We start from the raw sequence: 22,898 nt of genomic DNA, 5'->3' as shown, positions 1-22,898 counted from the left end.
ATATCTCTCAAAACACCCAATAAAATCAGCTGCAAACAAAACAAAACCACTCTAAAGACAGGATAAATATTAAAGCAGGAACTACTTTGGATTGCATTTTGCTCCAGTAGACAAGATGATTAAATTAAAATTAAAATCCATAGAATTAAAATACGAACAAACGTTCATTTTTGCATAAGATCTGTGTGGCACTCATTTTGTAATAATAAAATACATTTTTGACCCGTAGATACTTTTGCAGCAGCCACCTTCGTAATTTATTTGTGACCCGGAAGTGCTTCTTCTTACTCAACGAGGTCAAAATGGTAGCTCACTGGATGTGAAAGGGTCGCACTGAAAGTCAGCTTTATGAATCGAGAACATGTATAAAACGCCATGTAGCAGACTCTCAGGTAAAACAACCGAGAAAAGCGAAGTTTATTTTAACATTTGGTTGCATTTTAAAACCACTTTCATTGCGCGTGCACTGTTAGCAGCACCGAAGCTAAAGGCGAAGCTAGCTTAGCATGTAGCTTACTGGTAGAGTTGAAGCCTAGAAGTGATCTTAGAAATATGTTTAGCGTATTTTTATGTAAATCAAAACTTCCACTTATTGGTACGGTTCTTATATTAATTGTGTTGCGATATTTCCGACGTTTACGTACAAAATTACAGGACATGTCCCTTACTGTTAGCTGCAGGACATGTTAGCTGTTTGAAGACAAGTTGTTAAGTCAGAGAACACAATTTAAACAATTATTTAATGCACATCAGTTGTTTCATTTCATTAATTTGTTAGGTGTTGTCATTAAATGGACCATATTAGCTTTTGGAGCTATAGACAAAGAGTTGGAGCTCAAACAACATATGACATACCTAATGTAAATCAATAGCAGTTTAATAAACTAGTATCCATAAACAGCTAAAGTGTAACAAATATTGCATGTTAAAACTTGCTGTGGAGCTTAATTTCTTCCCTGTAATGGATATTGATTTTGTGCAACAACCACATGCGTTGCCAAATTTTATTGTTTGTGTTGAAAGTTTGATAAGATTTGTTTTATTGCAATGATCTTTTTTTTTTTCCTCTTAAACAGTTTTATTTTGGACAAGTGAGCTCCATGTTGCTATAAAACTCCAGTTGAAACGTATTTTATGTATGGACTAAAAACTGTCTTGTTTCTTGCAGGGTATGTTGGTGTGAGTGTGAAACAGAAGTTAACTCAAATTGCTCCTCGATGTAACCAAACTGCTCGCAGCCTTTTTCATGTGCACAAAAGAGATCCTTCAAAGTGGCTGACATATCAGCATCTCACCTTTCTAAAACGACAGGTACATTTCACCATACAACTGTGTTTTTCAGTGTCTTTTAGCAAAAAATGCTGCTTGTTAACAATGTGCCCGTTTGTACTCGAAAGCTAAATCAATTTATTGTTTTCAAAGACACCTGTGCTCCTATAAACAGTTATTCTGAATCCTCCTGTCCTTTTTGTTTTGCCAGTATGTAGCAAAAACCAACAGTGAGCTTCACCAACGTGCCATCCCCAAGCAGACACAAGTGGCCAATATTGATGAAAGAGATGACAGCATTGAAAGGCTTGTAGAGAGAATACCACCTGTTAATCCTGTTCAACGGCCAGAACATGTCACCAGTAATCCACAGCCTGAAATCTTCACGTTGAAGCCCACTACAGAAAATGTGGCTGCACGGGAAGTTTCTGTGGCCCGTACGACTGCAAATCCAGATGAAACTCCACACGTTCAATTCGAGATGGAGAGCGCAAGTCAGGCTCGTCTAGACAGACAGTGGAAGCAGCTGAAATTCGATGTGTCTGAGTTACCAGATATCTATGCTCGACTCTCCAAAATCAAACTCACAGGTACTTAATACATCATGATTATGTCAAATGTATAAAAATGTTTGTTTTAATGTAAACCTAATCAAAATTGGTCACACATTTAAAGAAAACTGTCTGCTTGCTAGTGCAGTCTTCAGCTCTTAGTTGCTTTTACAAACAGGATATAATAGAACTAATGTTGAATGATTAATGTTGAAATATTTAGATTTAACATAACAAACTAATGCACAAAACCATTTTGGCTTTTGTAGTCTTATTTTGTCTAACATAAATTGACATAATTACTAAGTTTACATTTTGTACAAACTAAGTAGAACTAAAATTTGAGTTGCCCCTGCTCAAGGCTGCTACATGTAGGAGGAACAGTGCGTTAAATCTGTAAAACTTTGGTGCTTGTGTCAAATTACTTTAGTTTGCAATATGAAGATGAAAAACTTCATATAATGAGAACTTTCTATAGCTGCACACTTGCATCCTGGCTTGAAAAGTTAGCACAGTCATTAGGAAAAGTAAGAACTTCATAGTTTTGAATTCATGCAACGTATTCAAAACAAGAATTTAAACGATCAAATAAAAGAGCGGCCGTTTGTCTCTGTCGAGCGTCTAAATGTTGCAGTACAACAGATTTTCACATTTTTCATCTAGTCATCATTGAATCATAAAAGAAACATGTCTGCAACTGATAGTTGAAATGATCATAAAATGACTTTATTACTGATTTTGAAATGATAGATTGGTGTATAAATGTACACCTTTTTTTTTTTTCATTCAACCTTTATTTATACAGGCTAGCTTCATTGAGCCACAAGGACTCATTTACAAGAGGGACCTGTTCCAGACAGAACATATAAAGTACATACAACAATAACAGTAGACAATAACGACAATAAACTACAGTAAAAATGCAGTTAAAATAAAAGTTGTGTATAAAACAGTAAGTCAGGGTGCCGTAAAACAGAGTGAAATACTAAAAACAACATATTTGCTTTGATTTTTCTATTGACAATATCAAATCCAACAAAGTCCATGCTCAATAATCCAGGTATACAATCCAACAATTTTCAGTCAGGTCATCTGGCAGTTTCTTTTTTTTTTTTTTGAGCTTAATCCAAAGTGGAACAAACCAGTTTTGTTGGTGCTAAGATGGTCTCTTTGGCACGCCCCCTCCTCCGTTGCTGGCCCTCTCCCTCGTCGACAGTCATGTCAAACTGATTCAAAACCAACAAAGTCCATGCTCAATTATCCAGGTATGCAGTCAAACAATTTTCAGTCATGTCATCTGGACAGATTTTTTTTGTGCTGAAACTGTCCAGATGACCTACTGAAAATTGTTGGATTGTATACCTGGATTATTGACCATGGACGTTGGTGGTTATATCGTGACATATTGATATGAATTATTGTCCAGCCCTACTGGAGCGGAGTATATTATATGCAAAAGGCAAATTGCGTAGATTTTTTCAAAACGGTTTTCAATGATAAGTTAACATCTATTCTCGATGTTTGTTAGCAACCTGTGATTCTTAGTTTGACATGTTGTTGTGCCCTCAGTTTTAGGCATTTAATATTTAAATCAGTGTTTCTGTAAAATAAGCCATAGTTATTTAAGTTTAAGAAAATCAAAAGATATGAATAATTGTTTTCCAAGTCCTCTGAATTGTGATTACAGTAGTCCCTCGTTACTTCGTGGTTCGTTTATCGTGGACTCGCTCTGTCGCAGTTTTTCAAAATAAGATTGGACATGACACACAGTTGGCTGATTGATGGATGAGCCGCGCGATCGGCATGGAATTTTTATTTAAAATAAAATTATTTTAAATTATTTAGCACCTCCTGCACCTTTGAGCAGCCCTTACTGCAGGATAAACTTCCTGCTGCAGCTGATCAGCTGTTCTCTGTGCAGAGCAGAGAAGTGGGCGTGGCCAAGAAGCTTGCAGGTGGCAAATTGCAGGGAGGTGAAATCATGACATTCTGTGCTCTTTTAGACGTTTAGAGTTTAGAAACATTGTTTAGAATATTGCAAGAGTGTGGGAAGGGTTTAAAATGCCTATATAAATGCTAAAATAAACTCCTACTTCCTACTTGTACTACTATTCCTACTTTGGTTTTTCACTTATCGCAGGGCTTCAGGGTACGGATCAATCCGCGATAAACGAGGGACTGCCGTAAAGCAAATTGTGAGGTTCCTGAAGATTCCCTCCTCTAACTACCAAAGTATGATGGTTTTTGCTGCATCACAGCTGCAGATGTGTCTTAAACAGCTTCTTGTTGCAGCACAGCTATTTTTACAAAGCAACTCTCTTGTATTGGCCTTGAATACAAACTTCTGTATAATAGGTGCCTTATGTGACTTTTAAAAGTAATGCGAATATGTGTTGCCCTGTTTTAATTACTTGGCATTAAAACAATCTTAACAGCTGCTCTCTTTATAACGATGTTTGAAACACATGGGTAATGCACTGAAACTTGGTGAAATGGTGGATTGTTTCTTTTTATCAGGTCAGTGGTCAGTCAATGTTGTGGTTAAGAATGCTTATCTGGTTCTTGACCTCATTCACATCCTGTTTGCAGCTCTTTTTTTTAACCACAGCTGCAAATAATGTTTTTTTTTTCCCCTGTTTGTTCTTGTTTCGCGAACACTTCTAAAAAAAAAAAAAAAAAAAGTCCTATTTAGTTCCCTATGAAGCACATCTAAGCAAATTAATATTCAGTAAAAAAACTAAAAGTTGCCTCTTTAGAGAAGTAAAAGTTTCAGCTGGTAGTGATGTATCTTCTTGTTTTATAATTTGATTTCAGCTCTGGTGGTTTCAACGGCAGCAGCTGGCTTTGCGATTGCTCCAGTGGCCTTTGATCCCATCATCTTTGTTGTGTCTTCTCTGGGAACGGGTCTTGCATCCTGTGCTGCCAATTCAATTAACCAGGTTTGTTACCTGCATGTTGTGACCAAACAACACCGTCCGTCCAAGTGTGTGTGTCTCTAACTGAACGAGTGCGTTTTTTATTTTTTGATTCCAAGCGTTCAACATTTGGTTCGATGGAGGAGTTTAAATCAGCAGATTTTATCGGTGCTTTCCAAAACAAAAGTCCAAAATCAACAACAATCAAAACTGAATGTATAAGTTTTATTCTTTTCAATAACGAGATGTTTATAGTTATCAGTCCGTTGAATTTTTTGCAACAATTCTTTTAGGAAAATGTTTGTTGACTGGATGGGTGGATGGACTTTCTAATTATCGCCCGCCACCAAAAGGCGAAGACAGAAACGGTTTTTGTCTGTGGGTTGTAAGAAGTGTTCCTAATGGCTATAGCTCAGGTAGTTTTACAGATATTGTTCTGAAAGGTGGTGTGGGTAGTAGCTGAGACCTTTAATGCATTTTCTGAGGGCTAACAGATCTTTGTGCAAGATTTTAAATGTCACCAATAACTATTTGGAATCCACTCTGTTAGCAAAATGTCTCATGAACCACTGTACAGCTTTTACTGACACTCAGTAAATAATCATTGGATACAACTGATCTAATTCAGGATATTTGCCCCATGTAATCAGTGTCTTCCAACACGTAAATGTCTGTAAATCAGTCAGTTTTTCAAATATTAAAGTGAAATTTGATGTGGAAGTAGCTGAGAGTCATTCACGACACATGCTCTGAGCCTGACTTCTTGTGCCGTCGTGTGAAACTGAGCATAATGTTCTTTTTAAAGGTTTGACTAAAACAGATTATATTTATTTCTTACCATAAACTGACCTGAAAAGCTGTGTGTGATGCACTTTTCTTCGAGGGATATTAGGTTTTTAATTAAAATTTCTTTTGAACCAGCTTGTTCGCTTCTCCATCCCTTGTTTTCTTTAAATACTTCAATATTTTCTTGAAACCTCTGAAGGAACGTGCACATTTCTTTGTTACACTATATTTAGCTCTGTATCCTAAAAAATGCGTTGCGTTGACTGCTAGGTTATCATTTGGCTCCTGACGGTTTGTTTTTCTGGAGCTACAAACAAAAGCACTCTTTTGTACTTAGACACGTAGAATGCCTTGAATAAGTAGAGGCCGTCTCCTCTGTCTCGTGTTTTTACTCAGGAATTTACTCTGTGATTTAGGAATTTTAGCATAATAGGTGACCTCGTTCTTAGCCCTTGATTGAACTGTGCTTAGTGATGTCTACGGTCTGTAATTTGGCAAAGACCTTGATTACACTGTAGTTTCATGCCCTCAAGGCAACCCCCCCCCCACTCCGCCCACCTCCTCATCTGGGGCCGTCAACAGCTACGTTCCAGTTTCTGTTGTGCAAAAGTAAAGAACTGTCTCATTTCTTGAAATGAATGTTTACACATTTTGTGACCAGGCCCAAATAATGTCAGTCATCCATAAAGTTAGAAACGTCTCGCTTCTGCAGTCGTCTGACACAGACTTGGCGTCTCTGCTCTCTTCACACGTAGCAGGTGTGTAAATATCCTTCAGGTATTTGAAAAATGTTTTTTTCCCCTCCATGCTGAATAGTTCAAACCAGACATTCAGAGGGTTGAGGGTCTCGAGACAGCAGCTACTGTTCTTAACTGGACCCACTTGCACATTAGACATGCCAGACTTTGTTTGGTTTTAGATCTTCACCTGAGCTTTGCACATCATAAGACCTCATATTTCAGAAACGGAGACAGTCACTGCCTCACTCCTGAGCTTTTACTCAAAACTACAGTAAAAGTATGCACAAGTAGTCTCAAAAAGCCAAACTCAAAGCAAAAGAGAATGGAAGTCCAGAAGATGTTTACATTTTCTTTAAGTCGGAAAATTCAAATGTCAGTTTTTGGAAAATAAAACTACAGTAAATAAAAATTAAAAGTCTCAACTCTTGTTTTAATGATTAATACATTTTCACCCACATAAACTTTTCTAAAACTTTAAAGCCGTATATGACTCATTCAAAACAATTTAATGTATTTATAACAGCTTTGATTTTTAAAAATAACCATCTGAGCATTAAATAACAGCATTTAGGAGATTTAGAGTATTTTTCCCACTTTAAATAGATCTTTCAAGATTATATGGCATTTTTGGAGAGCTCCTTTTTTGTGTAAAAGCGTTCAAGTGTAAAATTGTTTTACAGTGTTTCTTTTAAGTGTCTCTTCACACATGGCCTTCTTGAGTTTTGGCCTAAAATTAATATTTGCTTATTGTGTTTGATGCCAATAAGTCCTCACATGGAGAGCTGCTTGTTCTTTGAGCACAAAGTCATCAGAGTCAGAACTGGACATATCTGGGGATGGATCATTGTTTCAGCCATAATAGCTGCCTGTCTTGATGTCAAGCTGACTTTGAAGCAGGCTGTTAAATGCAGTCAGGCAAATAAAAACACAAAAACATCAGTAGGAAATAAAACTTGTCTAGCTGGATGTGGTTTTCTTTGTTTCCATGTCTTCAAACATAACTGGTTCATCATAAGATCTTTAACTTTAGTTTATGTTTTTGTTGGATGAATGGGAGTTTTTTTTTTTTTATCTGATTACAAACCAAGAGTCATCATGTCCATATGGGATGGATATTGATTTTGTTCATCTGTGGTGAGAAACTGGAGACTGTATACAGAAAAGCTCCTACACACAGTGATAAAACTCAAACATTTCGTAGAAACACTGATTTAAAACGACTTTTTTGTAATGGTTTTAAATGCCGTAACATAAGGTAGTTTCTCACAGGCTTGCGGCTGTTGGAGACCTAAAACTGGTGGAAAGTTGCAATAATTTAAGCAGTTTTTTCATTACAGTCTCACCAAATTAAGATTAGACCTTTCACAATAACAAATTTTGCTGGGCGATTAATTGTCTCAGAAATTATTGCGATAAACGATAATATTGTTTGAAATTTGACAATAATTAGTAATTATTGTCAAATTTAAGAAGAAATGTTTAACTTGTTTTGCATGTAGTTCCTTTTTTTGACCACTGGATGGCAGTATACAACTGTTTAAACTGAAGGATGGATAGTGAGGGAGTGTGTCTCTAAGAAAAATGGGAGGGAGGCCCCTTGACGTGACGTGGGCTGTCTCTCTCCGGTTCTCAAAATGGCTGACGCTCGGTGTGGTTTGAGCTCTTTAGCATAGCATTTTTCACACAAAGCTTTTAATTAAAAAAAATAAATAAATCAGTAAACAAGTTCTCAGCTTCTTTTTTGTGTGCAAGTCTCACATAACTGCATTCTTGGCTGTGCACAAAATTTCATTGCACACTTTGTACTCACCTCAGCTAGCTTTGTACCCACTTTGGCAGCCACGTTTGTGATTCGCTGGAGTACACTTTTAAATAAAGAGAGGCCCATTTTTAATATTTTTTTATTAATCATTGATTTGGTTTTTAGACCCGAACTTGAGCTTCGGATGTTGTTAGAGGAGAGCTCAACTAGTCGCAGTCCAGTGAGATACTACCTTTAACTCTTAAAAACATCTCCGAAGGTGTAAAATAGATTGAAAGGAGGACTTTTATTAGATTATGTTTGGAATTTTGTGAAAGGGACCTTTTGAAGCATTCGTACAACCTGATGTACCTCTGTTAGACAAGAACACTCAAGCTCGATGATTGTCCATTTGTTCAGAGACGTCTTCACCTGATGTGATCAAATAAAATCCACACTTTGATTATGTGTCTGAAAAGAAAACACTACTTTAGATCTGCTGCCAGGCCTTTATTTTCTTTACATTTACCCTTTAATCTTAAGAAACTGGTGCTTCTCTGTGATTGTGGTCAGGTGTGATCAAAGCCAGATTATTTTAATTTAAAACAAAACCAAACAAAAGCCTGAAAAATCAGAGCGGAGATCAAGTGGAGATCACTTCCTGTGGGTTTCAGTGCTTCACCCTAATCTCTTAATGTTTGGCATCGAAAGAGGCTGAACAGTTGGAGAGTGTGTGACCACACGACTGTCAGAGATGTTTTTTTTAAAAAGCAAAATGCTTCAGCTTTAGCCTACCTGTCAAAAGCCGAGGCTGTTATTTGTCCCATTGGGAAGTGGCCAGAGGGCAAAAGGGAATGTAGTGGTTACTTTTTGAAATGCTAATTTATTTTAGAAACCGACCTGGTGGGACCACGAGTAACGGTGATATGGTAAGACTTTTGGGCTACGGTGAAAAATGATGATTTATTGTCAGAAAGGAGAGTCAAAACTCTGAGCTCGAACTTTGAGTAAATATCGCTGCTCCTAAAAAATCTCACTTGTGTTGACCCGTCATAGGTTTTACTACAGATTTCTGTTTTGGTTCAGTAAAGGGTAATGATGCTAAGAACGTGTTGGTTGCCCCAGTGTGTGGGGGGGCCTAGGCTTCAGAAAAAGCTCAGCTCAGCCTACAGGTGTCCCCGCCGTCATCACGTTCTAGTCTAACCACTACTTCAACTAATTGGATAATTGGGTCGGATGAAAGTTCAAGGCTAGAGCCTGGAAGACCTCAGGGAGGTCTAAGGTTCTGTAACAGCGTAAATGGACCTAATCAGGTTTTTGACTGTCAGAAAGGATCCCGCTCCACCGTTATGACATCACGTGTAGTGTAAGTCACACAATGTTGAGTGAAAATTCAAGCTGCTCTTGTTTAGTGTCTGACTTGGGTCGTTTCTGTTTTCTTGACGGAGGCAGTTTTTCTTTTGTGTCTTTGTCTCCTCTGTGGCGAGCTGTCTGAGGGTAGCACGCCTAAGCGGGGGCCCCACAAGCCCCCAGCCCATCCATTCCTTACCACTTCAAGCTGCGCCCTTCTGTCTTGTCCTGTGCAGACATGCATAATTTACTCTCTCGCACGCGTTCTTCTCGGCATATCTTGGTCAGCTCCTTGGAGTATTTGGGTGGGATAACCAGGGAGCAGGGTTTACAGTCCTGTGTTTTCCTTTTTCCTAATTTATTTATTTTATATAAATGCTTTTGGAATCAATTCAAAGCTTTTTAATCCATCAAGACTTTATTTACCAAGCCTACATTGTCATGTTTACAGGGTTAGTTCTGTCATTGTAAAAAGTGATTGACACAACTTTTCTATAAAACCTAAGCAAATAAAAACTTATCTCGTTGGCAAGTATTTCAATTCTAAATGTATTTGTTATAACTAGACTTTGAAACTCACTTCCTATCCCCAATTCAAACTGACCTTTAGATTTATATCAACCATTTAGCAAGCTGAAAATTTAAAATTAGAAAAACAAAAAGCTCATCAAATTGTATTGAAACCTTTCAGGTCTTTCAAACATGTTATCACAAAGCAGACCTTTCCTCATAGTTGGAAACCCCATAAATGCTGAATTTTCCTTTGCTTTGGTTTAGGTTGCTTTGTTGGTAAACTTAGGGTTATTGTGCTGGAGGTATATTAATTATACTCAATGAACTGACACAAGTTCACTGCACCAAACTGTCCACACGTTCTTCTGAACGTCTTGTCAGCAGAGCAACGCTGAGCCACAAACAGTCAAAATATAGATGTTCATTTTCCACTAAAGGAGTTCTAGTTTCAGTTTTTGTTTGTTTGTGGTACCTTGTCGAACATGGTACCCTTTGAGAATGCCATTAGCTGTAACAAGACCCCTTACCTTCTAAAAGCCCACCACCCATAGTGACAATAAAACTCGCCCACCACTAGATTTGTCTCCGTTACCTGCTGAGAAGTAGAAACATAATATGTTGTTTTAAAGGGGTGTGGAATTCCTCTCTTCTAGTCTTTTTATAGATTTACAAAGTTTATACAAACCCCTATTACATTTAGAGATTGTCTCATTTTTTTTTAGTTTAAGGTCTGATATGTAGGAGTGTTCCCCAGATCTGTGGCTATACATGAAAGCAGATCCTTTCTGTACCACATATGCTGTTCCTAAGATCTTATTTGCCACCTGCCTGGTTTAAACAAAAAGGCAAGTTGATCTTTGACATTACTACCATGTAGATTTTTGTTTTAATGGTCTGCACCCAGCTGTTAATTCAGCCTGGGAGAAAAGACAGACATTCAGATTGCACCAGAAGCACGGCACACATGGGCTTCTCTCTTCCAGCTCTGGATTAAAATGAATATTTAAGCAGACAGGCCTGTTTAATAGTTAATTTCTTAAAGGCCTTCTGTCTCTGTCCACTGTGGGGTGCCAGTCCATTTTAAACTGTACAAATGGATTTTTTTGTAGCCTCAGACGGGAGACAGATGCTTTCCTCTGATAAAGTCATTAACGGGAAAATCCACCTATTATTTGCCCCACAGATAATGCCCCAGAGGAAGCAAGAGCAAATACTGTTAACTTAGAGCTGATTGCCAGGCTTTTCATTATATTCTGACATATTTAATGAGACTGTGTAGCTAGTTGTCGTTTTAAGAAATCTGGCACAAATTTTGCAGTTAAATTACATTTTTACTCAATGTGTCGCAATTTTTTATACCCTTATTTGTGTTTTTATTTACTCAGGCATATTTTACCTAAAGATGTTGTGGTTAAATGTGGCATTTAAAATCAGTGGTCCCTGATTTCATTAATTATTATTTGATTAGATTTTGTACAGACTGACGAAGAAGGAAAACTTTGAGACAAAGTAGATCCCTCAAATTATATCTAGACTACAGCATTACTTCCTGCCTTATACTTTTTGTCGTAGTCTTTAGTTATTACTGCAAGCGTTATTTGGTATTTATACAATTGTCAGTTTAAAATTGCAAAACAGTAAATATTATATTGTCACAGAAAAGCAAATGAACAAGATCCACCTTGGTCATGATTATTTTATGTTAAGTAACTTAAATTTAATATGGCTGCCACAGTCAACTGACCTTCAGAAATACAGACATTGCTTTAATTCCATCAGTTTTACTGATTTTTACCCAGTTTTTGGTGTGATAGTAGCTGAGATTGATCCCCAATAAATATTCTGAGTGCTAACAGATTGCACACGATCTTTGTTTGACATTTTGCCATTAACTGTTTTGGAGTTTTGATAAGTCCCTGTTGACAAATACAGTATCTCATGAATCCATAGACAGATTTTATCATGCCCTTTTGTTTTTAAAGCTTTAAAAAAAAGAAAAAAAGGCTGACCCAACGTGCTGTACAATAAAAACAAAATGTCAAAGACAAAAACAGACAAGAAGACGAAACGTACATGAGCAAGAGTTGAAAAATAAAACTCTTTAACACAAGTAAAGCAAATTTTTAGTTGAGCGTTCAGAAAGTAATAACTAGAAGTCAACCCAACTCTGACACTAGACCTTAGAAAACAAAAACTGCTTTCATGCTTTCCCTTTTACACATATTCAGCTAAAATGTGACATGGTTGTAGCTGAAAGTAATCTCCTAAACTTACTCAGAGCGTGATGTCCAAGGATATTTCATGAGATTACGTATAACGCCATTTTCAAGCTTACAGCTCCTTCAGTTCTCAACATAAGATGATCTTCATCTACTGTCCTAAAAAGTGGCGGGCGACATGCATTCCTTTAAGGAATGCAAGACTTTGCTTTGTGTATTTTGTAAATAAATATATTTATTTTAGCATAAAGGGGGAAAAAGACACAGAACAATCAGTTTATAATGTTACGATTCTGTGACTTGAAAATACTACTGATACTCCATTCAGTAAACTATAGTACAACTGTTTGCCTTCATCTTTTCGTCATGTTCTGAGTCCACTCGCACCTGAAAAAATGGCTGTAGACCCTTTTTTTTTTTTAAGAAAAAAGGATGTGGATCAAGTGTACAGTGGTTGTTGTTGCACTTAACAGTGTTTGTCCCTTTTAACGGTCGCGCTGACATTCTGCTTTGTTACTCATGCCCAAAACATGCTGCGGTGCAGTCACTGCTCTTCACCACAACACAGCCGACTTCACCTAAGTGTCACGACTGATGGAGGTGGAGCGCCCCCCTGTAGTTTTTGACCAAACGCTGTGATTATAGGCTTTGTGACCCATCAGGCGAGTTGCAGACAGCTTTTAGAGTTGAGTCAGAGAGGAGGAAACCACCCAGCTTAACGCAGTCTGGCACTAGTACCCCTTTCTGCTCCTATCACAACCCCAGGTGATGTCATTGAGTTTGAGCAAAGGTTTTTGCACCAATGAGGATCAGAAGTGCCTAATTTTCTTGTCAATGTTACTGCTTTGGGCACCTTTTAGCCTAAGAAGAACCTAAATACCATATTTTCCTCTGTAAACATCACACAACCCAATAAGTTGTATCAGTCCAAATATGTCTAAAGAAGTGGAAAAATCCATAAACATGTTGCATCTATTATGCGTCACTGCTGACCACCTGGACATGTGGGCCGGTGTTGTGCCAAAAATTGATTGGCTGCCAAATGGCAGCCGAGGGAGCGTGCATGGGAGGACTTTAACAAGATTAACACTTAAAAACAATTATTTTTTTGTTCGACTTTATAGCAAACGTGTGTCTCAGTTGAACTTTTACTTAATAAATGCACTTTTGACGGTTACATCTGCTGCATTTCACTGGGACGGCGCAGCAAAATGAAGCTGATTCGGTTGCTCCAGGCAGACGACGGTGGCAGGCTATGGCAAGCCAATTGTGTCATTAATAGCCACTTTTACCTATTACATGACACAACAGCATGCCATACACTCGAGTGCCATCTAGTGGCTGAAAATGATAGTGTTCAATATTTTCAATCAGAATGAATGAAAATGGTCATATCTCAGCCAAAAATTGGTTTATAAATATGGGAAAAAATCCAAAAATATGTCGCTTCGGGCATACAAATTATGCAAATAACTGTGACTTATAGGCCGAAAAATATGGTTTATGCAGCAAGTTTGTTTTTTTTTCCCCAAAAAACAATCCTGCTCCACTGACGGCTCTTCTTTCAATCTGGTTAGGGTCTCACGTTCAGCTTTGTCTTTGTTTCTGTGCTGCTGCCCCACTTCATGACCTGTCAGTAGAAAGATCACGCAGAGAAAAAGTCCCTTTATGTGTGGCGGACAAATTGTAGCTGTACATTTCAAAGAAGCCGATTGCGTACAGTAATTACGGGTTGTCAAAAAGGCACTTATTTGAAAAGTTACGCTCCTGACAAGTCATCGTGTTGCTGCACACTTGCACAGGAGCAGTCCGATTCCAGAGTATTTTCAGAAAATAATGACACAAGTGGTTCAAAATTTTTATCCAGATGCATTTTGTTTTGTACAACCTTTCAAAATAAGCTGTTAAAATGTAGTTAAACTAGTCTTAACAGTAAATGAAATAGCTTATGATATGATGCAGGTGATTTTTTTGTTGCTAATGTTAGAAGAGTGTATATTGTGTGGCTGTATTGTAATAAATCCTGAAAGAGAAAATTAAAAAAAACAAGTAAATTTTGTGGACTGACTTGCTGCTAAGCTGAACTTGATGTTTGCTTCGTCTTTTCTCTGTTTAAAACACGGAGTATTACTTCAAAATACAATTAATGTTTCGAAATGTATGTTGTTGTCTATGAAAGGAACAGCTACTTGTTTACGTTTGTTTATTTCCCTTGAAGCTCAAGTTCGCCCTCTCTATTTGAAGGTAACTTAGCCGGAGGCGAGCAGGAGCCGTCTCTGTAGCGCTGAGATCCATGGATAATTAACAGAAGCGGTCTTGTTTATGGCGTGCCCGTGAGCTAACGCTGCATGCTAATTTAATTCAATCTGAGAAGCTGCTGAGACGAGGGCGTTGCTGCAGAAAAACAAAATGTTTTTTTATTGTGCACTGTGTTTTTCCATGTTTTTACACGTGTTTTTCAGTTTTCAAACTCTCATATCGTTAGCCAGTGCTATTGTTTTTTTTTTTATTTAACTGAAATATAACTGTACAAGCAAGAAGCATCATTTTAAAAATGTTGCCTGAAGAGTTACATTCATTTAGCTTTGTTTAAAATGAACTTTAATGTACATTTTATTCACTTTAAAGCACATTCCAGAGACTTACTTTAGCGTTTAAGGGAATTAAATAAAATTTTTTATCAAACAAATGTACTTTTACCGTATGATTCAGTTCATCTTCACGTTCGTTCTTCCCTGCAGCCTTGTGTTTTGGATGTCAGTTAATATTTTTCACGTTTGAACTTCAGTAAATTTATCTTCTTGTGCTCCTCCAGGATGTCGACGTTAAAGGGCTGTTGAGCCTGCGTTACGTTACATCTCGTCTTTTGAAGAAAACGTCCTCGGAGATCTCTTATTGTAAAGTGCTTTGTATCAGACATCACATTTCCAAGCTCCAGCTCTCGCTTCGCACGACTCTCTGGATGGAGTAATTGTGTCGCTGCTTTCAGCATCTGCACATTTTATTTAAAACTTTAAAAGGTCTGGTCTCCAATGACTTATTCAAGCTATATTTTGTGCTTCTTAACTGCCACCAAAGTCCTCTGTCCTTCATTACAAAACCACAAAGCCTGTCCTGAACGTCTGAAAAATGCCAGAGATGATATTTAGCATACGACAAAGGTTGTTTTGTGTGACCACGGATGGCCTTTTCGTTTCAATCAGAATACTCTCATTAAAAAGCAGAAATGTCCTAGAGGGCTATATTGTCATGACAGTTGTTACCATGCCAAACCTGCCGGATGATTGAGCCTGAAAGCACTTTAAAAACCACTTCAAGCTTTCTGAACTATACTCCTGCTTTGCATTCCTCTTCACAAATTCAACCATTCTCCTTTCTGTGCACAGATAAGCCTCTTTTGTCTACACTCTGAGTCACAACAGTCATTGTTTTATATCCTTTAAATTCACAAGCAGAGAAATGGGACCAAATTCTGAACATTGCATGAAGAAATTCTGTAAATATTAAGTACCATATTTTTCGGACTGTAAGGCGCACTTATAATCATTTGATTTTCTCAAAAATCAACAGCGCACCTTATAATCCAGTGCACCCTATAGTCTGAAAAATACAGTACTCTCACTTGTTAGTGGGAATTTTGTAGAGTCCTCATGATAAAGGGTGATTAATTATGAAAAAAACAATTTGATCACAATTAATTTGAATCATTATTGTTATCACAGTTAATAAAAAGATGGCAGCTCTGCCCCACACAGAGGGCTGTGGTAGCTCAGTGGTCTGTGGTTGTGTCAGGAAGGGCATCCGGTGTAAAAACAATCACCAAGTCTTCGTGCGAGTTAGTTCTCTGTGGAAAGAAACAACAAAAATAAAATAAAGTAATTGTCTTTGAAAACATCAAAATTTATTCTTAATAATCCAGATAATAAATCCAACAAAGTTAGGTCAGGTCCTCTGAACGTGTCCTCCCTAAAGTCCTCTTGAGTTTGAAAACATTGCACTGCCTTTTTTAATTACTTTTTTATACATTCCTAATAATATTTTGCTTAAAATAACTGCTGAATTTATTAAAATATAAGCTATTGTACAAAATAATAAACACAAATAAATAAAATCAGAGATGCAGAGCTCTTACTCAGTGTTCTATAGAATCCATTTCCCCCCCGATCTTTTGTACTTTTTTCTAAATTAATATTTTATGAGAGTGAATGGTTGTTTCATTTGTCTGTGTGTGTCCCTGTGATGGACTTGGGACCTGTCCATGGTGTCCCCTGCCTCTCGCACATTGACTCCTGGATATGAACACCAGCAACCCCCGTGACCCCAAAAGGAAGAAGTGTGTTAAGATAATGGATGGATGGAGTATTTTATAATTTAACCACTTTGTTTCACTTATAAATGTTCATCATCTGATGGATTAAGATAATATCAGTAAATAAATGGGAAAATAAATAAATAAATATTGACCATTTTTAAACAACAGTACAACACATTTTAGTTCAAACGAACCTCCGATTTTTAGTAAAGTGCTTGTAAATCTCTGTAGGACTTTAATAATTTTAAAATAAACATCAATAAAGTAAAAGTTCCTCACCTATTTCTTTTATTTGAGAGTAAAGGGACAGTCCTTTTTGTAAGACACAATAGGAACTTGAAATTCACTCTTTTTTAGGGGTTGCACATGGTAAGCAAAAACACTTTAAATTTGTCTGGGTAAGAACTTAATTATAAGTTCAGTAATAATGAAAAAATCATAAAACTGCAGCTTTACTGATGCGTTTCTTTAGTCGGCCGCCCCTTGTTCTACTGTTTGTTACTGTGCTTCTCTTCTGTCATGTTGGCTCACCTGTCCACGCTCCACCAGTCCTTCCTCTCACCTGGAGATGCTCCTGGGTGTGGGTCCCTGTCTGACGGGGATTCACTGTAGACGATGGGAGTTTAAAGGATCTTCCATCAGCCATAGAAGTCTGCCAGACTCTGTCTTGTAGTAACTCCTGATTACCTTTGAAAAGTTCAAAGTGTGTGTCTTTGGGTGTGTGTTAGAAGCACCTACGTATTTACTCTGTCGCCTTTAACTCGCGCCTTTCTATTCAGAATACCAGGGGATTACAACGGGCTTTTGTAAATTACAGTTGTTTTTGTTGTTGTTTATGTCTGCAGTGGACCTTACCCCTAATAATTTAAACCTTCAGGACGGTTTCCTCCTTTTAATTAGGACAGACCTTGATAAGAAGCGACTGCGTTGTCATTTTACAAACCAGATATCCATTGTCTAATGTGTTGCATCTCTAAAACTAGAATTGCACTTATGGTTAATTTAGAGTATTTTTCTTATTGACTGTGTGCAGCATTTGAGTGCTTTGACTGTTAAAGTAAACATTTGACCAATTTAAATACTTAAATGTTTCCATTATGACTGGCAATTATTATTTTTTGTTGTTGTTGAGTGGCCAGTTTTTAAAAATCATTTTTCTGTGCACTGCTTACAAAACTGTGTTCTTGGCCACACATATTATTTCATTGCCTACTTCAACCCATATCGCTCCCACCTTTGGCACCTTTATATTTAATTTACCGGAGTACAACTTTACAAATGAAGATTAGCAGATTAGAACGAGTTCTTGAACCATTATTATTTATCACCTGTGTGTTTTTAGACCTGAACTTGATGAGCTGTGCTCTGTTTTCTGTCATGAGGAGAATGAGAACTACTGACCTAGAGGTAGATGTTATTGTTTCTGGGGAATAAGGAGAACACAGACCACGTACAGTAACTTGGAGCCGGGTTTTTTCCCCTTCCTCATTTTGATTTGATTGGTTCGTTGAACGGGCCTGTATAGATGAAAGGCAGACATAAGCCAGGGGTCACTGCTACAAATACAAATCCACCAGAGGTGCTGACGGCTTCTGTCATGTTTTAAGAACGCCGAGGGACTTCTTATGTCTCCAGATCATCCAACAGTGCATTTTCTTCTACGTCTGTAGGACTAGCCGTATCGGAGCCCTTTTCCCTTTTGATGCCGACACATACGTTCCTTCTTGTTCCAGGCTGCTTGTGGCCAGACACAGCTGCAGATAGAAAATCTAAACATTCACATTCTCTCAAACATACACACGGTCACGCACATGCCTCCTTTTTCAACTGCACCCAAACTGTTGAGAGGCTTTCAAACTTCACGTCATGTCATTCGCACCCTCGCAGTTATTTGCAAATGCCCCCTCATGGCGGAAAGGACTGTTTATTTCTTTTTAAACAAGTGACCACACACACTAAGAGGGTGCCTGATTCTGTGCATTCAGCTTTCACAGATATGTTTTCCCACAGTGTGTGTGTGTGTCTGAGTAGAAAGTAGTCAAATGTGAGCGCAGTTAATGGCAATCACAAGCTGTTTTAAAATGACCTCATTAGGCAGAACGTTGACTTATCTGGATGAGTCTAGAGATATGGCTGGCCAGCTTTATAAAATAATTCATATTGTTTGCACAGTTGATGTGTTTACAGTGGAAATTTGTGTTTCGGCCAACATGGTCCAGTGTCTGCTTCTGTGGCAATGGTGCCAAACCTTTTTTATTTTTATTTTTTACAAACATTTCCGTCAAGAACCAATTTATCAAACATGGCTGCACATCTAAGTTTAGTAATTGGAAAGTTGAAAAAAAAACAACAACTTCAAATAGACAAAATGTTATGAAACATCTTTTTCCAAGGCCCTGTGATGGACTCGCGACCTGTCCAGGGTGTACCCTGCCTCTCGCACAGTGACCGCTGGATCTGGGCACCAGTGACCCCCATGACCCAAATAGGAAGAAGCGGTTATTCATTCATTCATTCAACCTTTATTTAGACAGATAAATCACACTGAGCCTCGAAGACTCATTTACAAGTGAGACCTGTTTAGACGGACAAAAAGTAATGAAAGTGACACATGTACAGGATTTGGAGGCAAAAAAAAAATTCCTATCAAACTCTCACTCCTTGGCCGAGGAGAAAGACCCTGATATTGAAAAAACACCCCGCACATTGGCACATAGTGACGTAGACATTCTGCAGGGGAGGGGAGACGACAAGAGTGGTGATCGTGTCACGGACAATCCAGAGGCGCTTTAAAAGTTCTAATAAGAATTGTACAATCAGTCAGTTCCCTCTGGTGAGATCTGTAAACGCCCTCGTGCCGAGGTCAACCTGGAACAGCGCCAAAGAGCATCTGAGAGTCCTGAAATGATGACGATGTTTATTCCGCCGGGTCCCTCTGATGGGTCTGCAGACTTCCTCGGTGGGAGGGGAAGGGAGGAGGGACAGCGTCATTTTACAGGGCCTTAAAAGGTGGTCAGTCAAGGCCAGCGGGGGAGCCAAATTCAGATAAGCAACAATTGTTTTGGGAACAGGAAAAACTTTACTGAGTCATGTCTGTCTAGAGTCTTTGCTGGTCCTCTTCAATCCCAAACGTCTAAATTTTAAGTGGACAGACTGCCTGACCAGGGCCAAATTTGCCGCCGCCGACTTCCTTGTTTGTTGATAGACCAGGAGCAAAAATGTACGGTTCAGAGAAGCTCTGAAGCCGTTTCACAGACGGGACAGAGCAGAGCAAAGCAAAGCGGAGGAGGGAGAGGAAAAGGAAAGTGAGGTGATGGATTGATGGATCTTTTTCTAATACTGGGCTCATGTAAGCCTCAAATAAGTGAACAGAATGAGTCCTTCTCAATTATAGTTGTCAGGTAGATCATACAAGATGATTTATTAGTTACACGTGCTTTTATTAAAAGGTAAAGAACCACCCTTCTGTCTGTATTGTAATATGACTTTGTCCGTAAAACATATTCTACTTTTCTCTTCTGCTTTTGTATATATAAATATATATATTATATATATATATATTTGCATCATCACTAGACGGAGTGTCACATACACTTTCACCCCAGCTTCAAAGGTCAAGGTCACAAATCAGGGTTAAAGGTTATACAGTACACAGTCTTTGCTTATCCAGGTCATTGCTCTTTAGTTGCTGTATTGTATAATAGTTTGTGGACGGGCGTGTAATGTACCCTATGCTCTTGTATTTTCTTGTTTTAAATAAGCCGTTTGTTTTTATACCTTCTCACTGACTCGGCCTTAAACTAAGTCTATGACTACACAACCTGAGTCCTCGTTCACACTAAGAGGCACTGTGGTGTGGTTGCGTTTAGAGGCGAGAATCTTTAGATGCTTCAAAGTTTAATTATGATTCAGAGGCTGCGATGCCATTATAAAATGACTATCGATGCATTTTGATTATGAAGTATGTGAAGAAACATCAGGATGCAGCTGGAAAGCCTATATTTATCCAAAACACTGAAACTGAAATACAGAAACAGAAATACAAATTCAAATGTTTGTCTAGTTTTACATAAATAAACACTTTATACATTTTCTTGCATAATACAGACCGACCAGATTAGTCACAGGCTGATGACAAACGCCATAGTCAAGCTAACATGATTAGCATATTGATTATCCCAGGAAATTTACAAAGAATTGAAAGTCATTGATAAAGACAGTCGTGTTATGACTTCAACTTTTATTTAGGCATATTTTCTTGAGGGTTTAACAAAAAGATAAAAAAAAAGATGAGAAAACACTGCAACATATTTCAGATATATCAGGTACGGCAACTCCATTAGGACAAACAGAACTACAACAGCTTCTGACTCTTCTAGTGGTGCACAGGCTACCATGAAGAGTTGACGCTAACTTTTGAAATTCGATTCAGAATCGTCGATTCATGCCATTGCATCTCAAATTAGATTTTAGTCGCCATCCTTGGGTACAGTGCAGGGTAAACAATAAAAATGGTGATGAATTGTAACAGACAAAAGTATAAGATTAATAACTATGGCGTGATTTCAAATCCTGAGAAGCACATTCCCACAGGGCAGCAGCTTAGCCTCGCAGGCTTAAATAACACTAATTTATCTTTTGCTGAGCGACAAAAACTTTCCTTCCAAGTTTCTAATGGTGATAAAGTAGCAGCTGTCAAATCCTCCTTTGCTCTGACTGGTACATCAAATAGTATCAGTACTCTGCTTTTCATCTTTTCCTACACCGTTTCAAATGTTATCCACCTTTTTTGTTGTTTTAAAACTCTTTCCCTTTTCGTGACCCACGCACGGTGTCCAGCTTGTCTTCACCGTGCAGCCAGAGTTCCCAGATCCCTGCCCATATCTTCACAAGCCGACGTATTATCGGCGGGGCAGAGGTAATGCAGCTCCGCCGAGCATTAATTGGCTGATTAACATGTGGACAGTTTAGCACTTCACTGTCCCGCACTCAGCCCATTAATCAAGAGTGAAGCTGTGCCAGCTGAACTGCTGCCAACAAGGCTGCACAGACCACTTTAAAGAGAGCTAGAAGGGTTCTGCTCACAGCTGAGAGGGAGACGTGATCCACTTCTTGGCCAGACAGAGTGTTGCACTTTATAAAATGGTGCCCGTTAAAAACAAACGGTGTAAAGCAGCCGGATAGCTCAGTTCATGTTCAGCGTTTTAGATGATGGAAAGTACAAAAAGTTCTCTTTTATTCAAAATGTCTATTAATACATGAGTGGTGGTGACTACAGGAAACTACTTAAAAGGTTTTGAATAGAGCCTGACTGATATGAGAATTTTGGAGATCATCAATACCAATATTGGTCGGGGAAGGTTAATGCCAATAACTGAAGAGATTTTGAGCTTTGTCCACCCTCAAGAATCCAAGTAAACAGCTACTTTTAAACCTGTTTTAACACTGAAAGGCTTGAAACAGTCTTCCTAACGTGCGTTCACATTTTCTATCCTCCATATTTACCATAGTTATCAAGTGTTTTACAAAAATATAAATTAAAGAAACGCCCTTCCCTGTTCATTGTTTAAACAGTCACGTATGGTGAAGACCTAATTAGTACTGACCGCAGCAATGTTTGTTTTTTTAAATCTTTGCAGAGAAGTAAATATTTTAGACAAACCGTGCATTTCATTGAGGACGACAAAAGGTAACGTTACTAACTCTGATATATTTTACCTTTATGTTAGATTTATTGCTCTCGCTACAGTTTTACAAGTCTCATGCGAGGTTAGAGGTGCATAGCTAATGACAAACGGGTTGGAGGATTGAAGATAATTTATTATTGTTGATTTTTTTCAATTTATTTACAGATCAGTTAAAATAGTTACTCTGTTCAGCAAATATGCTACACAGTATTGCTCGCTGCTTTGACTGTGCTGAAAGTGAAACTTAAAGTGAACAGCCATGACTTTAAAGTAGTCTGCATGCGCCCTCTGCTGAACACGTTGTACAATTACATATTTTGCAAGTAAGGACACGGCTTGTTCCCAGTGACGCACAATGGGACAGTTACCACCGATACTGACATGTCCCCAAATGCCTATATCGGCCCTACTAATATATTGGTCGGGCTCTAGTTTTGAATACAAAGTTTTCTATTTTATTTTTTCTATTAAACTTATTTAGCTTTGAGTTTAGAAGCGTAAGAAATTTCAGCTTTTCATTTCTAACCAGGTTAGCTTATGTATCATCACAGGAAGATTGCAAAGGGAGAGGAGTCCCAAACACATCTCTAGCTGTCTAGCTCTTCAGACGCAGATGCAAGCTTTTTATCTTTCACCCCCACTGTGGATCCTGTGGCCTAAATATTAATATTATCTCTGTGGCAGGAACGAGGCGATAATCATCTGCTCAGGTCTGTTTCATTTTTACCACAACTGAGTGATTAAACAGGCTATTCTCCAAAGTCGAATAAAATGGAAAGATACGTTGTTGTATTCCCCGACAGAAATTAGTTTGT

At 38.1% G+C, this 22,898-nt stretch overlaps 1 protein-coding gene across 1 annotated transcript in view; it reads left to right on the top strand.

Annotated features, from left to right (window-relative positions):
• The first annotated feature begins 286 nt into the window (after nucleotides 1–286).
• LOC119423785 (protoheme IX farnesyltransferase, mitochondrial) overlaps nucleotides 287–22,898 on the top strand; it is a 35,001-nt gene continuing 12,389 nt past the window's right edge. The window contains exons 1-4 of the mRNA XM_037691200.1: nucleotides 287–392; nucleotides 1,169–1,311; nucleotides 1,481–1,859; nucleotides 4,635–4,759. Coding sequence (XP_037547128.1) covers nucleotides 362–392; nucleotides 1,169–1,311; nucleotides 1,481–1,859; nucleotides 4,635–4,759 — 678 coding nt within the window. The 5' untranslated portion in view covers nucleotides 287–361. The remainder of the gene's footprint in view (nucleotides 393–1,168; nucleotides 1,312–1,480; nucleotides 1,860–4,634; nucleotides 4,760–22,898) is intronic.

This window comes from Nematolebias whitei, chromosome 17 (assembly GCF_014905685.2).
Source record: "Nematolebias whitei isolate Nwh7 chromosome 17, NemWhi1, whole genome shotgun sequence".
NCBI classification, from domain to species: domain Eukaryota; kingdom Metazoa; phylum Chordata; class Actinopteri; order Cyprinodontiformes; family Rivulidae; genus Nematolebias; species Nematolebias whitei.
Note: the sequence above shows the minus strand (reverse complement) of the source record. Positions and strands in the feature narration are given on the sequence as shown.